At 42.3% G+C, this 19,459-nt stretch overlaps 1 protein-coding gene across 2 annotated transcripts; it reads left to right on the top strand.

Annotated features, from left to right (window-relative positions):
- Nucleotides 1-1,369: 1,369 nt before the first annotated feature.
- Nucleotides 1,370-18,975, top strand: ZFP91 (ZFP91 zinc finger protein, atypical E3 ubiquitin ligase). 2 transcript variants are annotated; one of them, XM_080994751.1, is made up of 11 exons: nt 1,370-3,035; nt 4,188-4,213; nt 7,045-7,260; nt 8,029-8,065; nt 8,760-8,846; nt 9,158-9,286; nt 11,344-11,391; nt 12,297-12,375; nt 12,671-12,785; nt 15,425-15,524; nt 15,980-18,975. In XM_080994751.1, exons 1-11 carry the CDS (start codon nt 2,641-2,643, stop codon nt 16,488-16,490), a joined length of 1,743 nt encoding a protein of 580 aa, XP_080850877.1. In that variant the 5' UTR covers nt 1,370-2,640; the 3' UTR covers nt 16,491-18,975. The 2 variants fall into 2 exon arrangements, with proteins under 2 accessions (XP_080850877.1, XP_080850876.1); XM_080994750.1 differs by having other exon boundaries at nt 1,374-3,035; nt 11,341-11,391.
- Nucleotides 18,976-19,459: the final 484 nt, after the last annotated feature.

Genomic DNA, 19,459 nt, shown 5'->3' with positions numbered 1-19,459 from the left:
ATTTCATAGCCTCCAACATTTCTCCAATGAAAACAGGGACGTCCTAAGGAAAAGCGAGACATTCTGGGATCTAATAAAAAACCAGAGTGGCTTCTCTAAATCAGGGACGTCCCTAGAAACCCTGGAAATTAGGGACACCTGAAGAATCTTTCCCAATGGAATTGTATGCTAATTTACATATAGCCCTGGAAGTATCTGTTCAAACTGAATAGAATTGTTGTCTGTAAACATACATATTACCAGTGCTTTTTTTCCCTTAAAAAATGTTTAGGGATACTCTCATTTTTACTCAAGAAAATCACCATTTTATAGTTCAAATAGGGAAAAATACAGTAAATGGACAAAAGTACAGAACGTTTAGGGGTATGCGTCCTCCTGCGTCCGTCCCCCCCAAAAAAGCACTGCATATTACTCAACACAAGTATAATCCTTCAATTCTGTCAACATTTAAAAAACAAGTCATGTTGCACCTTAAAGACTTAGGGCCGAATTCAACCAAACAGTTGTGCTAGCGCAAGAGGGTTTCACCCCCCCTCCTTTTCCTGCACCCCTCCAACTCAGCCCTGGGGAGTCAGGTGAAATCCCAGAACAACTTGGGAGGCAGGTGGAGGGAGATTTTTCCATCTGAGAAGCAGAAATGCTTTTGCTGACAAAAGGATTGCCTGAGTGCAATGTTTAATTCCACCCTAATAACTACATTGTTGCTGTTACAGACTGCCATGACTTCTCCTCTGTAACATTTTGAAAATATTACATTTAGCAAAAAGTATCATAATTGTTATTATGTAACATTTTATATAATATCTAACCATGTTTGGTGTGCTGTCTTATCTTTGGTACCATACAGAAGTTAAAGCAGCTCAAGGTGTATACCTGAAGGCCATAGCCAGTAGAGTTTTCCTAACCTGGCTTTAAACTAGTCTCAGCTTCTTCTCTCCTCTCTAACCCAATTTTAATGCCACTTGGCTGGTTCCTTAACAGTACACTCTCGCACATGCACAATGTGTAGCAAGAGATTATTTTAAAATTGCATGCATATATGGAAAGTGATACAAAGGTTTTTAAAATATCCATTGGGAACAGTTGCACCATCATGTATACAACTCAAGCATGAGACTGTTTTCTTTCACAATGACAGCCTCTAGGTCAGAGTTTGGTCCTAACAGCATCATAATGCTTTGCAATAAAATTATTTTTTATTTTGCAGCTTGCTCAACTGATGGGGCTCTGCTTACTTTTGTTACTGAACTGAACTCTGGATTGTGTGTGTGTGTGTGTGTTAAGGCTGTAACAAAATATGAATATGAAGGAGGCAGGCAGAAAACTCAGAAATAGGTATTCAGACTAAGAGTTTAATTTGGTTTACAATTAAAAGTTACAAAGTGTTTTGGAAATTCAATGTTACAATAAGTTACAAGAAAGCAGATTCCAACTAAACATCAGGAAGAACTTTCTGATAGTAAGAGCTGTTTGACAGAGGAATGCACTTCTTCAAGGTGCAGATATGCATGTTGGTCGTTTGGGAGTGGTCAGTGAATTATCCCAATAGAAGCATGCATTCTGGCCTTATAATGCTTTCCAGTGCAACCTTATTTAGAAATAGGTTCCATTAAATGTACTGGGTACTGCTACCTAGGTAAGAGAATGCGGGATTTCAGACATACAGCCCAGCTCTATGCATGTCTACTCGGAATAAATCCTGCTGTGGCCAATGGGACTCACTCTTGTACGCGTAACTATGAATATACTATAAACTACAATTCCCATAATGCCGGCTCGGCCGGCGGCTGCGCAGTTCTAGCCGCGAGAGCGGAAATGCGCGCGTCCTCCGCAAGTCCCGCCTCTCCTCATTGGACGCCATTTTGTCACCGACTTTCACCCGCCACACGACGGTGCTTTTTTTTTCTTAAAGGAGAAGCTACAATGTTTTTTTTTCCCTTTTAAATCCTTCCCGAACGTGAAGCTCCGAGAAACGCGGACGGCGTGAAGCTCAGGGAAACAGGTTTTCGGAAGGTACCGAATCTCTTTTTCGTTTCGTTCGTCCAAACAAGAGGCTGTGGGATACCAGACCGGCCCAAACTGCGGAGCGGACGGGGGGGGAGGGGGCGACAACGACAGGACTGAGGGCTTCGCGGGAACAGCGTTACTGCGCGGCACTGAGGGTTCCGTAGCTCGAGAGAGAGAGCGAGCGAGAGAAGCCTCCGCAACGATGCCCCTTCCTCAGGGTAACGAAGGACATTTGGCGCGCGAGAGATAACTGTTAAACGGCTCCGCTCTACGACGCGCGCGCCACGGTCAGGATTCCGACAGCGCGCGCGCGCCCCCGACGAAGCTCGCCCGTTGATTGGAGCGTCCTGAGCCAGCCGGCCTTGGCGACGCCGATTGGTGGAGTCGGAAGAGCGGTGGGTGGGGTGTGTCCGGCACCTTCCCTTCTGACTGGCTGGCGCAGAGCGAGGGGGGAGACCTTGCGTCCGGCCTGAACTCCGAACTCGCTCTTGATTGGCCTCGCTCGGCGCGGGAGGGCGGGGGCCCGCTGTACAGAGGCGGGGGGAGCGCTTGGCGCTGCTGTCACGAGCAGGAGGGGCAGCCGCTGCCGCCGCTTGGGCCGCCTTTGAGCCGCCGCCGCCGCCAGCTGCTCTGATGCCGGGGGCGCCCGAGCAGGCGGAGACCCAGGAGGAAGAGCCGCAGCAGGAGCCACGAGAGAGCGAAGAGGCGAGCGCTCCGCCTCCCAGCGGCCGCCGGCGTCCCCCGCCCACTCCCGCAGCCGCTGCTGGACAGGGGGAGGAGTCCGGCGGCAGTCGGGTGCTCCGAGGAGGCCGAGACCGGGGACGGGCGGCCGCCGCTGCTGCTGCTGCTGCCGCCGCTGCCGCCTCACGCCGAAGGAAGGCCGAATATCCCCGCCGGCGCCGCAGTAGCCCTGGCGCCCGGCAGAACCAGGGGCCCGAGACGCCGTCGGTGCCCGGCTCCGAGGCTGAGCCGCAACCAACCGCCGCTCCGCCTGGCGCTGCCGGCAGGAAGGAGAGCCCGCGCGCCGCGTGAGTATTGGCGCTGCTCGCTGGTGAAAGAGAAAGGGGTTGCTTCTCCCCCCCCCCCCCCGCGCGCGCTTCCCTGTCGCATCCCCACTTCGCCGCTAATGGCATTGAGAAAACGTACATTCAGGAACTTGGCCGCGTTGCCTCACTTTGAGCGCCTCTTTGCGTTATGGCAACGACCCCATGCGAGAATGCTTCATGCGCTGTGTAATCCTGAGCATGTTTACTCTGAAGTCAGCCCCACAGAGTTCAAGTCGGCTTTCTTCTAGGTAAATATCCCCAGAATTATTTCAGGCAGTGCTAGTCTGCACTGGGAAGCACACATCATCTGTGCGTGTTCATGTTAATTAGGGACGGTTACATTACTAATTGGGGATTAAGACACACGCCCCTGACTGTTGTAGGGCCAGTTTCTATACAGGGTCAGCTTAACTTCATAGGAGAAGTGGCTAGTTAGTGGTAATAAATGCTTCCAGGGGTGGGGGCCCTGAAGTGGGGGGGGTGGCGTTGTGTGGTCCTTGCTGAAGAAATCTGGCTTACGCTCAGTACTTTTATAAGCATTGTCCAGTTTCCCCCTCCCTCTTTTTTTGGTGGGGAAAAGTGTTGGGAGAAAGTATATGTTGCTTTCTGAGGACTTGGCCCTGAAAATAATGAAGAACTGTAATAAAATAAATCAAATAGCTTAGCACTTGAATGAAGTGGTTGTGTGAGAGAACTGGAAAACCAAGACTGACATTTAGGACATTTCTCAACATTTGTGGCAAAAAATAATAATTTCCTGGAATTTTTCCTAAACATATAGTATTAGCACTTGTGAGCACAGCTATGTACCTTTTCCTTAGTTACAAAAGGTTATCTCCTCTCTAAGGAGCTCAAAGCAATGTATGTGATGCTTTCTCTCCCAAACTTCTCCTCACAACAGTCCTATGAAGTTGGCTAGACTAAAAGATAGTGTTTGAGTGGAATTTTGAACATGTATTTCCTAGTTCCTAGTGCAATGCTTTAACCCCTACAATCATCCTTAATGATGAAACTTCCTGAGAAGGAACATATATTTTGTTGAAGCAGATATAATGCTTAGAATAAATCTTACTTTTCATGCTGTTGTGTTAGTGGTTTCAGCAGAAATTCACCATGTATTTCATTTCGTTTCAGATGCCTGGATAAAACTGTGGTGAAAGGTAAGATTTGAATGTATCACATATAATACAGTTACTCTCCTCAATTGTATTTAGCCTGGCAGTCCATTCCCAACTTGTAAACATCTGGATATCCTTGAGAGGTTCACATGAATAGTAGAAATTGTTTGTTACCAACTGTAGAATCACGGAGATGTATTGCTTCGGTCCATTGTTTTATTTTTAGCTATTATGGGTAATAACAGTTGGTTGATAGATTCTTTTCTGAACTTGACTAAACCTTTTTAAAAATGATCTTAATTCTAATGGTTATCAAAACATCTCATGTAAATGAATTCCATGAGTTGATTTCACATTGTCTGCACTACTTCAGTCTGTCCTAAACTACAGTACTGTCAAATTCACAGGCTAGAAGAGTCCCATCTGGATGTGCTGTCTTGTCACTTTTTTGCAATTATAACTTAAATTTTAATGTGATCGCTTCTTTTATTGGTCATATGTACGTATATACATTGGTCATATATCTTGTCAATGGATGGTGGATCAGGTGTGGCTATGTCTGATGCACCTTCAGTTAAAACTGATACCGATCATTCATTTGCTTGCTTTACACCTTTAATTACTTCAAAACCCTTTTTAATTTTTGCCATCCAACAGTTTTACTGTCTTTCTATCTGTAGCTGACATGTTTAAAGAAAACGTCTCTATTTAGATATCTTTAGTATATATTTCCTCTTGGGTTTCCTGTTAATATAATTAATTAAAATGTGGGAGACCTACTTCCAGGATAGCTACATTTCATTAATAATCAAATAGTACATTATTTAATTATTTGAAACTGGCATGTCTGAAGCAGGGTATGGTAACCACATCCTGTGTCTTCTAATATGAGTTGCAGGTCCTATTTTCTCTATTCTGCTAGCTAAGATTATGAGGGGTGAGAGGGGTTGATCAGCCTTTTTTTGGACCTTGAAGGAGCTGTTTCTGCCAAATAAATGTCATTAGACATAGACATATAAACTCTATTTCAACTTGCTGAGGACCCTCTGTCAAAGACTCAACTACTCTGTAGTAGTTTTTTCTTTCAGAAGGTTTTGGGTCCTTTGTAAAGACTCATTTGCTGCTGTTTCTACCAGTGAGAAATCCCTGTCCACTGAATTAGCAGTCTTGTTTCTTCTTAAAAGCCCAATCTTATTTTTCTCCTTCTTTAAATGTAAAAAATTAAGAGTTTACTCAGAGAGCAAAATATTGCAGGATAGGAAAAATTGTTTCCTATTGGAGAGCTTTGTGTGCAGGTGTCTTTCTCCTTACCGCTGCTGGAGCTTTCCTATAGTCAGATTTAAATTGCCTTACATTAGATAATCGCACAGCAAGTGTCCTGCATGTCAGCATTTATTGATTTATTCTCTAATTGTTCACACAGATTCATAGGTTAGGTTGTGGAAGGTAAGAAGTATTGGGATTGTTAGAGCAAACATTTTTAGACAGTGTATAGAGTTATTGGTAGCTTCAGACAAGTGTTGATAGTTATCTTGGAAAAATGTGTCCATTTTTGGTCAACTATTTTTAAGAAATGCATTTGATCCGGAATAGGTGCAATGAACAGTATCAAAAGCAATTATTGAAAGAAAGAATGTATAAGAAGAGGTTATTTGTTTTGTGTAAAAGTGATTGCACAGAGCAGCCTATTATAAAGAGCATTGCCTATTTACTTATTACAGTTTATATTCCTCTTTGAAACTAGAAGTTGCCAAAGTAGTGTACAACGTAGGTCAGTCCATTAAAAATCAAGCACATTGACCACCTTTAGAGTATAAAAATTATATCTATATCTAAGAGAAAGTAAAACTGGTCTAACATATCAAAGGCCCAGGTGAACAGGTTCATATTTACTATTGGTGCTGACTAAATATTGAAGGGAGACCATTTCACAGGGTGGGTAGTATCACAGCAAAAGCAATATTTATAAACAAAGTTTACATAAATGTTGTGCAACTTCTCTTGAGCTATTTACTCTAAGAGTGCCCTTCTCTAGCGCTGCACCTCCCAGCTTGTGATTCTTTGTGGTCTGGAGAATGCATTGCTTTTTGTTCCATTCCAGCTATATGATTCTAAAAGCAAAGGTGGTGTTGTTGTTTTTATTCTTGATTCAGATAAACTGACCTGGTCTCTGAGTACATCATTTGAGGCCCTTCTCTGTGGGCCCTGGGAAGTCTGTAGGATTGTAACAGGAGAGCAGGCCTTTTCACTTGGTGATTTCCTGCTTGTGGAATGCTCTCACCCAGGCATAGGCAAACTCGGCCCTCCAGATGTTTTGGGACTACAGCTCCCATCATCCCTGACCACTGGTCCTGTTAGCTAGGGATGGTGGGAGTTGTAGTCCCAAAACAGCTGGAGGGCCAGGTTTGCCTATGCCTGCTCTCACCCAAGAGTCTTGCCTGGTGCCATCTATATTTTTAGGCACAGGGGAAAAACTTCCCTTTTTACCTGGGCTTTTTGCCCTTGGAAGCCTTTAAAATACATCTATATTTAAAATAAGTGAGGCAAGATCTGTAATACAGGCAACTCCTCATTTGCGTGGCAGTTGCATACCAGGTTATTGCATGTGTCAGCGGTTGGGCGTCAGCCCTCCCTGCTTATTCCAGGGCCAAAAGTGGTGTGATTGTCGGTGGTCATACATCAGTTGGACACACGCAAAATGGTCGCTGCTTGTATCTTTTATTTGTAAAATTTGGGGGTTTTAAAGGTTTTTATTGATCATGTTTATTGTAATTGGTTATATTATTTCTGTTGTGTCTGTAAGTCCCTTTGCATCATTTCCATGAGTAAAGCAACTAATAAATAATAATCACCATCTGATATTTATATCACAGATCCCAAAGAAGAGACAGAAGAGGAAGAAGTCTCAAATATTCTTGCTGCTGGAACCCCAGTCGGTATAGCCAGGCCCAGTCGGGGCTGGCGTAGCAACAGGGCAGCAGCTGCTGTTCGTCAGTGTGATACAGATAATTCACGGAGCTCTAGATCCAAGACTGGGTCTTTGCAGCTCATCTGCAAATCAGAACCAAACACAGACCAGTTAGAATTCGGTATGTGCTGCTTTCAGTCCTTGAAAAATGCAAAGCAGGACCAGTAAGGAGTGTGGCCTAGGGTATGATGTGAAGAGAGTCCTAAGCACCAGATGGAGAGGCTTGGAAGACTGCATTTGAAGTTCCCCAACCTTATTGTAAAGCATAAAATTTATAGGATTTGAAAGCCACAAATTAGTATTGTGCCTTAAAGTTGACAGTTACTAAAAATAGTTTTTGCCCATGTAGTCACGTGCAACACAGACCAGGTGCAAATATAGCTTAATTGTTAAAATGCAAGCTATAAGCATTTCACACAACACATTTCATTACTATTGATGCCTGCGTGGCTTGGGTTGTAATTTTCTTACATATTATGTACTGTCCTTTTTGTGCAAAATTGGAAACAGTATCTCCATACGTAACCATGATACGGATATTTGACATGTTGCATCATTTTGATGCAGCACTACAGTGATATATACAGTGGTACCTCAGGTTACATACGCTTCAGGTTACAGACTCCACTAACCCAGAAATAGTGCTTAAAGTTAAGAACTTTGCTTCAGGATAAGAACAGAAATCTGTCTCCGGCGGCGCGGCGGCAGCAGGAGGCCCCATTAGCTAAAGTGGTGCTTCAGGTTAAGAACAGTTTCAGGTTAAGAAAGGACCTCTGGAACGAAATAAGTACTTAACCTAAGGTACCACTGTACATATAAATTCTCAGATGCTGATGATTACAGCCCATACTTATTAAGATAAAAATATGCTTTTGTTTCTAACTTTTAGAGGTCACAGAAGAGCATTCATCTCCAGCTGGAATCAGGTAAGTTTTGATTGCCGTGTTCTTCCATAATTAGTGTATTTAGAATATTGGTTTGTGCATAAGAAACTGATTCAAACAGGGTGCTGTCAGGCTAAAATATCGCTCAAAGATGCTTGGATTATACAAATATAACAGATGTCTGGTGTCTTGAATTAATTCAGAGGCTGACTTGCTTAGATGATGACCTAAAGTTAGGGAAAGCTAATCTGTGGCCCTAATATGTTACCTGATAGAAATATTGCCAGTAGCCGGGGTTGGAGGTTTGAAGCACTGGGGATTAACTGTCTACCATATAAATAAATGCTCAGCCAGTTTTAGAACTGATGAGGGCTAAGTTTTTAACCATTGAAATTGATAGGAAAATAGAAGATATATCTAAAGAGATTGTTACAAAGAGAGAGAATGATTTAGATAATGTTAGTTCTACTTGCATTCCCACTACCCTGCAATATGATTCCTGTTATTGGATTATTTGAACTATTGCTGATGCAGGCTCCTAGCAAGTGAACAGATAGTTTGCTGTCTCTTTTGCATATTCCAGAAAAAGTGCCTTTTGTCTAGTGTGTACTCTGTGCATAATATTGTAAGGCCCAGAAAAAGTGTATGAAGTTTATACTGTTCTCTTCTGTGTTCAGGAATATGTTGATATAAAAATTCTGTTCATCCTTTCACTTTCTTTTCACTGCATCAACAGTGATGAAGAAGAAATGCTTATCAGTGAAGAAGAGGTTCCTTTCAAAGATGATCCCAGAGATGAAACCTATAAACCACATTTAGACAGGTGTGTTCCATTTTCCAAGCAAAAAGGAATTTTATGTCGTTAATCTGATGGGCTAATGGAATAGCTGCCAGTTCAGACCCATAGTTAGAAACACACACTTAAATATTAAGTTTCCACTTTTGTGAGCAACTGGACTCTGTAAAAATTGGCAGAGACCAAGGCATGTTTACTAATTACAGGGATAGCAAACATGAAAACTTGGAAGTGCCTCAAAATCCATGTTGAAGAATTGTCTAAAAGATTCAGGTTGTTGCCAAACTGCAGATGAAAGGTTTCCTGAAGTAGAGAATATGTGATGTCTGTTTCTGCAGGGAAGCTCCAAAGCAGAAGAAAAAAACAGGGAAGGGAAAAGAAGAAAAAGAGAAACAGAAAGAGATTAAAGTGGAGGTGGAAGTCAAAGAAGAAAGTGAGTTCCGAGAAGATGAGGAACCACCTAGGAAGTGAGTAAAATTCTGTGGCTTTGTGTACAAGCCATGTAATGTGATCAAAATTAAAGGCCACGTATGTGCTTTGTACTGGATCTGGAATATTTATTTCTATATCACCCATGCTATGAAGTCTACAGTTGAGTGGTTGTGTAGATTTTTAAAGCCAAGAAGAATGTCTGGTTCATTACTTTCTGCTAGTCTACCAACATCGAAGTTATCTGCTGACTTTGCATGGCATTACACTGAGCACAAATAAGTTATTGAGTTGAATCTAACAAAGTCATTGCATAAGCAGAACAACTTTCATTCACCCAATGGAACTTCACTTCTCTCTCCTTCTTCTTCCTGCACCCTCACCCCAAATATTCTCTGGAGGGTTGAGGAGGAAATCCAGAACAGATTTAGGATGGGGAGTGTTTCATTGTACAAGCACATTAGATTCATTTGTTTTTGAAGAACCAGTTTTTAACGTGTGATATTTTAGTGTATTTTTGGTTTCTATGGAAGCCGCCCAGAGTGGCTGGGGAGGCCCAGCCAGATGGGCAGGGTATAAATAATAAATTATTATTATTATTATTATTATTATTATTATTATTATATCTGATCATTTATAGGAGATTACCTGCACTCATGGTTTTGGGTCTTTGTTTACTAGATAAGATGTAGAAACTTGCAGCATTTCTCTTTTTGAGGGGAAAGGGGTACTAGATCCTGCAGTTGTGTTGTGTACACAAATTAAATTTCAGAATGTTAAGGTGTATGAAAGCATTGTGCTCTTCTAACATCCATGCTGTATTGGTGGTACTGAGGGTAGGGGCAAATGATGGTCCTGGAGTTGGCTAATTGTTTCCCTCCTAAATAGATGCTATTGGCCAAATTGAGGACTGCATGCTAGGGCTTAGTGGGAAGGGAAAGACACCTCACTCTTCTCTTCGAGAACCTTTGTAGAGGTAATGATCAGGGATTTCTCACCCTTCCCACGGGAGTGTTCAAAGAAACAGCAACAGTGGCAAGGATATTGCTTGCATTTTCTGTAAAAGCCTATCTATATTTATTGTTATAAGTCACTGAGTTTTTGTAAGTAAATAAAAAACTAATAAGTTTAATAAATAACAATAATCTTGTGAGAGAGAGACTACCTCTTCTTCCCTTCACAGAGGAGAAGGAGGGAGGGATTATATCTCTTCCCTCTGCTTTTGAAGTAGAAGTCAGCAGTGTACTTTTCACAAAACCCCATTGCAAAGATTTTACTTTACTTTGCCTGCACACATATACCTCAAGACTAGAAGGGAGGAGTTGATAAGACCTCAAGGAATTGGTTTGATTAGGAAGCCAAGCGAAAATTTTAGGTCTCTGGAGAGATCCCTTAATGAAAAGAAGTTCCTATTAGAAAAAACATGTTGCAATACTAGAATTTATATCTTCTGAAAGTTGTACACTGGGACGCAGGTGACACTGTGGTCTAAACCACTGAGCCTCTTGGGCCTGCCCATTGGAAGGTTGGCAGTTCAAATCTTCATTGTGGGGTGAGCTCCCGTTGCTCTGTCCCAGCTTCTGCAAACCTAGCAGTTTGAAAGCATAGCACTGCAAATAGATAAATAGGTACTGCTGCTGTAGGAAGGTAAAAGGCGTTTGTGCTCTGGCACTCATCACAGTCCTCCGTGCACCAGTAGTGGTTTAGTTATGCTGGCCACATGACCCCAGAAAGCTGTGGGTGAACACCGGCTCCCCTGGCCTGAAAAGCAAGATGAGTGCCCCACCTCAGTTGCCTTTGACTGGACTTAACTGTCCAGGGGTCCTTTACCTTTACCTTACATCTGCTTGCTTGGGGGTTGGTTGCGTTAGAATGAGTTCTGTGCCAGCCGGATAACAGAAATATATGTAAATAAGTTACATTTTATTGTGAATAAGCTACTTGTTCTGTTCTGTACTTGTTTTATTTTAGTGGTAGATTTTTGTCATTAATCAACTTGCCATCTGAAGAATAGTTCCCTTTGCATGTACATCAGTAAATGTGCTTTCTTTTTCTCTTTGTTTTCGCTATTGTCCTTGTGGTCTTGTTCTAGAAGAGGAAGGAGGAGAAAAGATGACAAGAGTCCACGACTTCCCAAAAGGAGGTGAGCTTCTTTTACTTTTTCTATCTTAATATAGTGATACAATATAAACTTGGCTAACTGGATATTGGTTATCTAAAGTTCTGCTGAGGCAGATCCTCCCCATGCATTTAGTTTTGCATATAAAAAATGAAAGAAGACTCTTCTGTGTATCATAGCAGGTTTCCCTTCTCTGCATTCTGCATGGGAACAAACTAGTACCTTCTGTGGGCTTATTTAAAGGCTTGCTTACACTAGTCTCTTTTTGAATAACCTAATCCCATTTGATACAGTATGTTTACAGGAGTGATTAAATTTTTATCCTTGATTCAGGTCCATTCTGTGCTGCTTTTTCTATACTGTATTTCATTTGCCTGCTCCGTTCTTGCATACTTTGTAAAGTGAGTTGTTTTGAAATGTTTAATTATGTAACTCGAATGGAACCATTTATAATATTCATGGTTAAACAAAAGCAAGAAAACCTAAACGAAGCTTCGTAGTCCCAACCACAAACCATCCTGTTAAGAGGATAATGACGCAGCTTGTATACATTTCTAACTTCCAAATACATTGTGATCCAAAGAGTTGCTTCTGGGGATGACTGACCGCTTCAGTTATAAATTGTCCGTCTAAGAGTCATGCCCTAAAGGAAGGGGGTGCAGAAGTTGTGTTGAACACAACAGTGCAGATGTTTTTCTGCAAAGGATTTCGGAAACCACAAATACTCTAGGAAAATCATTTTTTTTTAAGTAACATTTTTATTAAGGTTTTTCAAAGAATTTGTCCATGTCAAAAGACTAATGTGTCTTCTTTTACTGCTAACCCCTTGCAGTCCACCTCTCTGTGTTCATTAGAAAAGTATAATGTCTACATTTGTAATAGTACTCCATGTCATTCTGTCCCCATCTTCTCTCCTGTTTTTTCCTTAGGAAAAAGCCCCCAATACAATACGTACGTTGTGAGATGGAAGGATGTGGCACAGTTCTTGCACATCCTCGCTATTTGCAGGTGAGAATAATTTATTACCATCTGTTTGCATCTATTTATTTTTAGTTATAAATAATTCCAAGGCCTGTGTGATCAGTGCTGTTTTTGTTAGCCCTCATAGTACCATGAGTTGGTAGAAAATCCTTTAGGAGGAAAGGCAGGATGTAAACTTAATAAAGAAAATAAATGTTGCATTATTGCCCTTTATATGCATGTACTAAAGTGTCACAAATGCTGGGCTTGACTTTACCAGTGAACCTTTCTTCTGTTACTATTTTTAATATTTGTGAACCTTCTAAGTTTCCCTTGTTTTCAGCATCACATCAAATATCAGCATCTGCTGAAAAAAAAATATGTATGTCCTCATCCGTCTTGTGGGAGACTATTTCGGCTCCAGAAGCAACTTTTGCGGCATGCCAAACACCATACAGGTAATATAGGCTATAAGACAAAATTGCCACACTTTGCTAAAGAACATAGGACGAAAGCAATAGTGGCCAGCAGGGTAGTGTGGTGTTGTTTACTTGGATTCCCAATGTGAAGGTTGTTGCCTCTAATGGGGGTGGGGAGAGCAGTGCAGTGCGGGCACAGTGACAGAGCCAGTCTGCTCCTCCCAACACTGCCCACTCCATGTCTCCTCTCAGTTACTGGTGGCAACCTCTGCATTGGGAAGCTAGGTAAGCAACACGACTCCACCAGGTGCTGCTGGAGGAAAATGAATAGTTTTTCTTTTGGGGTGTGTGAAACCTCAATCCAGGTGTGACGTGCACAACAAATAGAAATTGTAGCAATTTCAGTGTTTAATAAAATGCTGAAATAAAACCTTCAGTACAAAGGTGGAGGAGTTCTCTTTGTGTATTTGGGCCTTAAAAGGCCCATTAGATTTTTGGTCACAGCTTAAACTAGCTTTGAAAATAAGCACCTGCAGGTTATGCTAGATCACCAAGTTTTTATCACAAGCCAGCATCAAACCAACCCAAAAATATGAACTTGGGGGGGGGGGGGGAGGTTAATCTGTATACAGTGGTGCCCCGCAAGACGAATGCCTCTCAAGACGGAAAACCCGCTAGACGAAAGGGTTTTCCGTTTTTCAATGCGCTTCGCAGGACGAATTTCCCTATGGGCTTGCTTCGCAAGACGAAAATGTCTTGCGAGTCTTGAGATTTTTTTTTGCTCCCCCCCCCTTTTTCTAAGCAGCTAAGCCTTTAATAGCCTTTTAGCAGCTAAGCCGCTAAGCCTTTAATAGCCACTAAACCGCTAATAGCGCTAATCCGCTAATAGGGTTGCTTCGCAAGACGAAAAAACCGCTAGACGAAGATACTCGCGGAACGGATTAATTTCGTCTTGCGAGGCACCACTGTACCTAATCCTGGTGGCTTGTTCATCAGTTTCTTTCATATAGTGGAGGTTGGCATCCTTTTCCATATGAAAGGAGCTGCAATTACTCTTAACATACTGGGCAAAGGTTAATATTAAACTTACTATTTACTTATTATTACACTAATAGCCCACCTTTTCTCCAACAATCACACTTCTCCCCCTCTCCATTTAATTTTTGGTGCCTGAAACTTGTCAAGTGTCAGTATTTAGATCTGAACAATCCTGAAGAAATTTTGTCTGGATACATATATTCTGACATTCACAAAAAGTAAACTGAAATGTCCGTATTCAGATAAGAAAGTAGACCATCTGCTACACATATACACTCAAAATGTTGATGATGACTAGTACAGAAGAAAGCAGTAGGCAAAATACTAGGTCCAACCTCCTAAAGTTCTCTTGTTGTATTCCCCTCACACTGAATCTGATCTGTAGGGTAGGAGTGGGGAACCACTTTTGAAAAGCAGGCAGACATATCTGTAACCTAATAGCAGATCAGAAGGATCTGAACCCACCAGAGAGCAGTGGTGCTTGCATTCAGCAGTCAGTTTGAACAGTGGCAAATGGAAGCCCTGCTGCAAAGGAACAATCAAGAGAACAATCTAAGCTGCATGCTTCCTATTTTCCCTTGGCAGTGGGGCTTGTATTCTGCGTTCTTTAAATTTGCCAGCTTTTACTAAACATCAGGTGAATGATAGATGACCATTGCTGGCCACAAAGAGCTGTGATGGCCAAATTGGCTGGCCTTATGGGCCTGATTTAGCATGGTCTGGAGGTTCCCCAACTGATGTGAGGAAGAAGGCGAAACAAATGAAATACTAGTTATTTATAAATAAAAAAGAAATGACCAGCAACTGTTACTCAAATGCAAATTAAGTATTTTACATTATATCTATCAAGCTGTTTTATGTCCTTATAGAGAAATCTGGCCCTGCCTCCTATTTCTGGCTACTTCCCTATGGCTCTTGTTTGTTCTTGCATTTGTTTTGATCTAACCCAGACTGTTTCTTCCAAGGGCAGTGTCCGTTATGGGTGAAGTTTTGAAAGGGCTTTGTGCAAGTATGCACATTTATTTGCTTGTATATATTTGTATGGAAGTTGTGGCCTACAGGCACCTTAAAATGGGCAATGTGTAACTTTAATAGTCTTCAAAGAGAAATACTATTTACCTGTGATTGGCCCAGGGGAAAAAATAGTCTGGCCTGGATTCAACTAATGCAGCACAGTCGCCAGCACAAAGGTTCCCACTAGTTCAGTGGGGCTTCCCCTCCCATGCCTCCCTTAAATACACTGGGTTCAGAAGAGCTCCCAGAACAGCATGGGGGGGAGGGAATTGGTCCATTGGGCAAACAGAAATGCTTGCACTGATGAAGCAACTAGAAGAGTATACCTTGCAAGTCTAGTGTGGAGGTTTTCCATACCTTCCCTCTTCATTGGAGTCTTTTTGGAAAAGAAAAAGTAAGGGTGCATGAAAGTAACGTCTAGGAATGGCTTGGTAGTGATATACAAATGTATTTTCAGCTGAGAAATATATCCCTGCTACTGTTAAGCAGCCCCCCTCACTCTTACAAGGAAAACATTTTAAAACATGAGTATTATGATCGGAGCATTAAGGCATTTTCCAGTTGTACAAATAGGGATCTGATTAGGAACAAGACTTGATTATAGAATACTGTGTACTGCTTTACAGATCAAAGGGATTATATTTGTGAATACTGTGCCCGTGCTTTCAAGAGTTCTCACAATCTGGCAGTTCACCGAATGATCCACACAGGCGAGAAGCCGTTACAGTAAGTAATGTCATGCTTTATCCTGCGTCTCTAGTCATGAGGGATTAGACCAGCTATATCTTTGGGTGCCTTTCTTAGGCTACCCTTCTGTATTCCACTCTTATTTCTTTCTTAACTTATTTTGAATTCTTCTGCCCAACTTGATAGGCCAGAGGTGCTCTAAAATATTTGTTTAAAGAATCACATTCCTGTAGTATCAGCAGCAGAAATAACATCTGTATGCTGCCAGAATTCTTCAGGCAGAATTTCTCTGCCCTCACACTGGTGACACCTTTCAGCTACTTGCCTAACAGGGGACAGGTCTACTAAGGACCTCTGGGGCAAGAAAGGAAGTAAGGCGGAGCAACTCATTTGGCCAATGACTGAGGCTAGGTTTCCCTTGTGTTGTAAATTACAAGACTTTATTCTTACAGCCATATTTCATATTTCTTTTCCCACCCCACTTTTTTCTTTAGATGTGAGATCTGTGGATTCACCTGCCGACAGAAGGCCTCATTGAACTGGCACATGAAAAAGCATGATGCAGATACATTTTACCAGTTTTCATGCAATATCTGTGGAAAGAAGTTTGAGAAAAAAGACAGTGTTGTAGCACATAAGGCTAAGAGTCACCCAGAGGTGCTTATTGCTGAAGCCCTGGCAGCCAATGCAGGCGCCCTCATCACCAGCACTGAGATCCTGGGTACCAATCCAGAGTCTGTTGTCCCGCCCACTGATGGCCAGGGCCTCCCCCTTCTTCCAGATCCCCTTGGAAACACCACTCCTGGAGAATGTCTACTGCTGAACCCTGACGGGATGCCCAAGGCATATTGCAGTGGGGGTGATCGGGTCAATCTGATGGCCGACGGGAAGATCTTTGTTGGCACTGCTAGTGGCGAGAGTACGGAAGGGCTGGTCATGAACACCGAGATCCTTGGAGCGACCACTGAAGTTCTAATTGAAGATTCTGATTCTACAGGACCTTAGTAGGGAAAAGGAGCACATGGGTGTTGGGACAACTTGAACTTGTATTTAAAAAAATAAATAAATGGGAAAAGCTTATTCAGTATAGAGAAACTAAAACATTTAAATTACTAGTCAAATAACTAAAGGGCCTGCTCCCCCTCTGCCCCACCTCTCCTCCCTCCCAGAGTGGATCACTACACATTCTTTCGCAGTTCCCTTCTTGGAGAGGAATGTTGCCTTTACACAGAGACTGACAAAGCAAGGAATTCTTGTAATGCAGTGAAGGGAAGCAGCCAGAGCCTATCCCTCTCCCTGCCCTTCCACAGTAAGCAAACTTCCTGCTTCTTGACCCAATGTTGCAAGATTGAAGGTGTTTGTATTCTGGATCACTATCTCATTTTCGAAACCCTACTTTGCACCTCCCAGTCACGTCATCCTTTTCTATGCATTATTAAATTCTGACCCTTTGCAGGCTCCTACTTCTCCTAGGGCTTGGGAATATAGCTTGGCACTTTAGGACCCTTCAGCAGGATGAGCTGTAAAACAGCATATATTCCCCCTTTCTCTCATCCTTCCTTCTGCCTCACTAAGGAGAGAGAAGGGGATTCTGGCACTCGGGTGCTCGCTTTTTCATAAGGGGTGCCATCCTTTTCTACAGTTGCTCTGGCTGCAAAAGCCCGGTGTAGGAGAGGCAACAAGAATGGGTGCTAGACTGGTAAAAGAAAATTTGCACTTTGAACGTGTCTTGTTTTTAAGTTGTGATAACAAATTCCTTATTTATTTTATTTTTTAAAAAAGGATCTCTTAGCAGCTGTCTAGGGAGGATTTTCTTTCAAACGCAATTCTTCTTAAGGGGTATAAAATGGAAGCAGCCTCTTCAGCAAACCATGTTAAGGAATTGTCCATCTCCCTGCTTGAAGGAAGTGCTAGTGTAGCAGAATAGGTCTTTGTGCCCTTTCTAGTGAACAGGGAGATTTCAGCATTTGTTGTTGTTTGGAGGGGGAGGACTTCTTTGTGAAGAAGTAATACCCACTTCAAAGCTTTGTCCTGTGTCAGCCATTAATCTCTTCCCCCAGCTTTCCTAACGCTTTGCTCACTTAGGTTGCATTATTAGTTTTGCATTTCTCTAGTTTTGGTAAGATAATGCCATTAAGAAAAAGCCTGTTTTTGAGGATGTGTTATATATAGACTGCTGAATAGATTGACTGTCCAAAGACGCTTGGACCCAGTCTTTAAAAACCTATTTAGATGCAACACTGACATTGAGTGGTGGCGGCTCCAGACCTCCTTGGCCATATATCCAGCACTTTCACATAGGTGCATATCCTCTTGTTTCTGTCACAGTTGGTGACTGGGGTATCACTAAGGAGTGCAGTAGTCTAGCATTTTGTGGAGAGCTTAGAAAAGCAACTGACACCTCCAAAATTCACTTGGATATAATTTGCATGAGCTTTTGACTGTTACCCGACAGCTTGTGGTGACAAAGTATTCCAGCGAACCTACTTTTCTGTTTTACTGGCCTAGTGTATTCATATTAACAGGAACCGAGAATGAGGAATTATCTTAGGCACGATCCTGATTTTTTTGGTTTGGTAATGTTGCCGCCCTCTTTTAAATCAGTGGTTATAGAAATAGGTTTTTCAGTCTATACTGTAGTTCTACCTCGTGTAGTTCCAAATTACTCTGGATAGCACTAGCTAGCATCATTCCCAGCCACAGTTTTGAGTATCTGGAGAGATGTGTAAATGGAGCTCCTTTATTGAGTTGGAAGCTAAGCATCAACCGGGTATTTGTATGGGGCACTAAAATGATGCAAACTATTGCTGTCTGCCAGGGTTTTTATTTACCAACTTGTGTTCCTTCCGTTTCTGCAGACTGGTTGGAGGTTTGTCAACAACCTGCTAGGCTGCAGTGTGTAGCTGGGGTGCTGCATGTGGCTTTAGGCTGTGTGTTTTACAGGCTTGACATGAAGCTATGTATCCTGTGATTAGGGTTGACACCAGAAAGGTATTTGCAGTTGAGAGCTTCTTCTGTATACTGCTGAAGGGGCTGTCCTCTTTTCTACAGTATAAGGAATTTCACTGCTGTACCAGCAAGAACACATCATAGGCTCTTTTTCAGTGTTGTAGGGGCTGTGAACGTTTGCTGTAGGTAGGTAGTCTCCAAAGTACTTGAAGTTCTTTCTCACCTTGAGTTGCCCATCAGCTTATTACTTACCTTTCCTAGACAGCTCTGTTGATCTTTTTTCCCCTCTGTTGGTGTGTGTGTGTATGTGTGTCTGTGTATGATTTTGTCAAAGAAACATTGTCTTGTGTTTAACCAGGTCAGCTCCTTGCACTCTGGGGTGAATAACTTCTGGTCTAGATTTATGAACTGAAACCATTTGCCTTGACATAAACTGTTCCTGCTGCTTCCCCTTAATGTGTCTCCCACCATACGCATGCAGTTTTGCTTCAATCAATTATTATAATACTTGCAATAAACTATTTATATTTTCTTCTTATAAGCTTTTTCCCATGGGAAGGAAGCATGGTGCTGGAAGCTGAAGCTATATAATCTCCTTTCCTCTGTAATATGGGATAGTTTACAGTAACTAATTTGATACTGACCCACTCTGGAAGCAGTTTGTAGTTTTGTCCAATCCGTAGACTCACCTTGTCCGTGTAAGCATTGGATCCCCTTCCTGTCAGTGTGAGAGATGGTGTGCATCCTGCACCCCACCACCACCAAAAAAAGAGCTAACATAAGCCTATTTCCTAATCTGATATGTATGAATTCTCTCTTCGGCATTTATATGAACACCAATAGAAGTGATGTCAACAGGAAGCTCAGGGGTTTTTCAATGGTGGGTGAGCTTAGTATGTTAGAAATGGTCCATTTACTTCAAATAGTTTCTGAACAATGGCAATATGGTGGAGTCTTTGTAGGGTGGGGGAGAACTGCTAAATCCCTGGAGCAGCTTTCCAGGATGATAGTGAAGAACTAGAGGC

This window comes from Podarcis pityusensis (assembly GCF_964106645.2).
Source record: "Podarcis pityusensis genome assembly, chromosome: 1".
NCBI classification, from domain to species: Eukaryota; Metazoa; Chordata; class Lepidosauria; order Squamata; family Lacertidae; genus Podarcis; species Podarcis pityusensis.
Note: the sequence above shows the minus strand (reverse complement) of the source record. Positions and strands in the feature narration are given on the sequence as shown.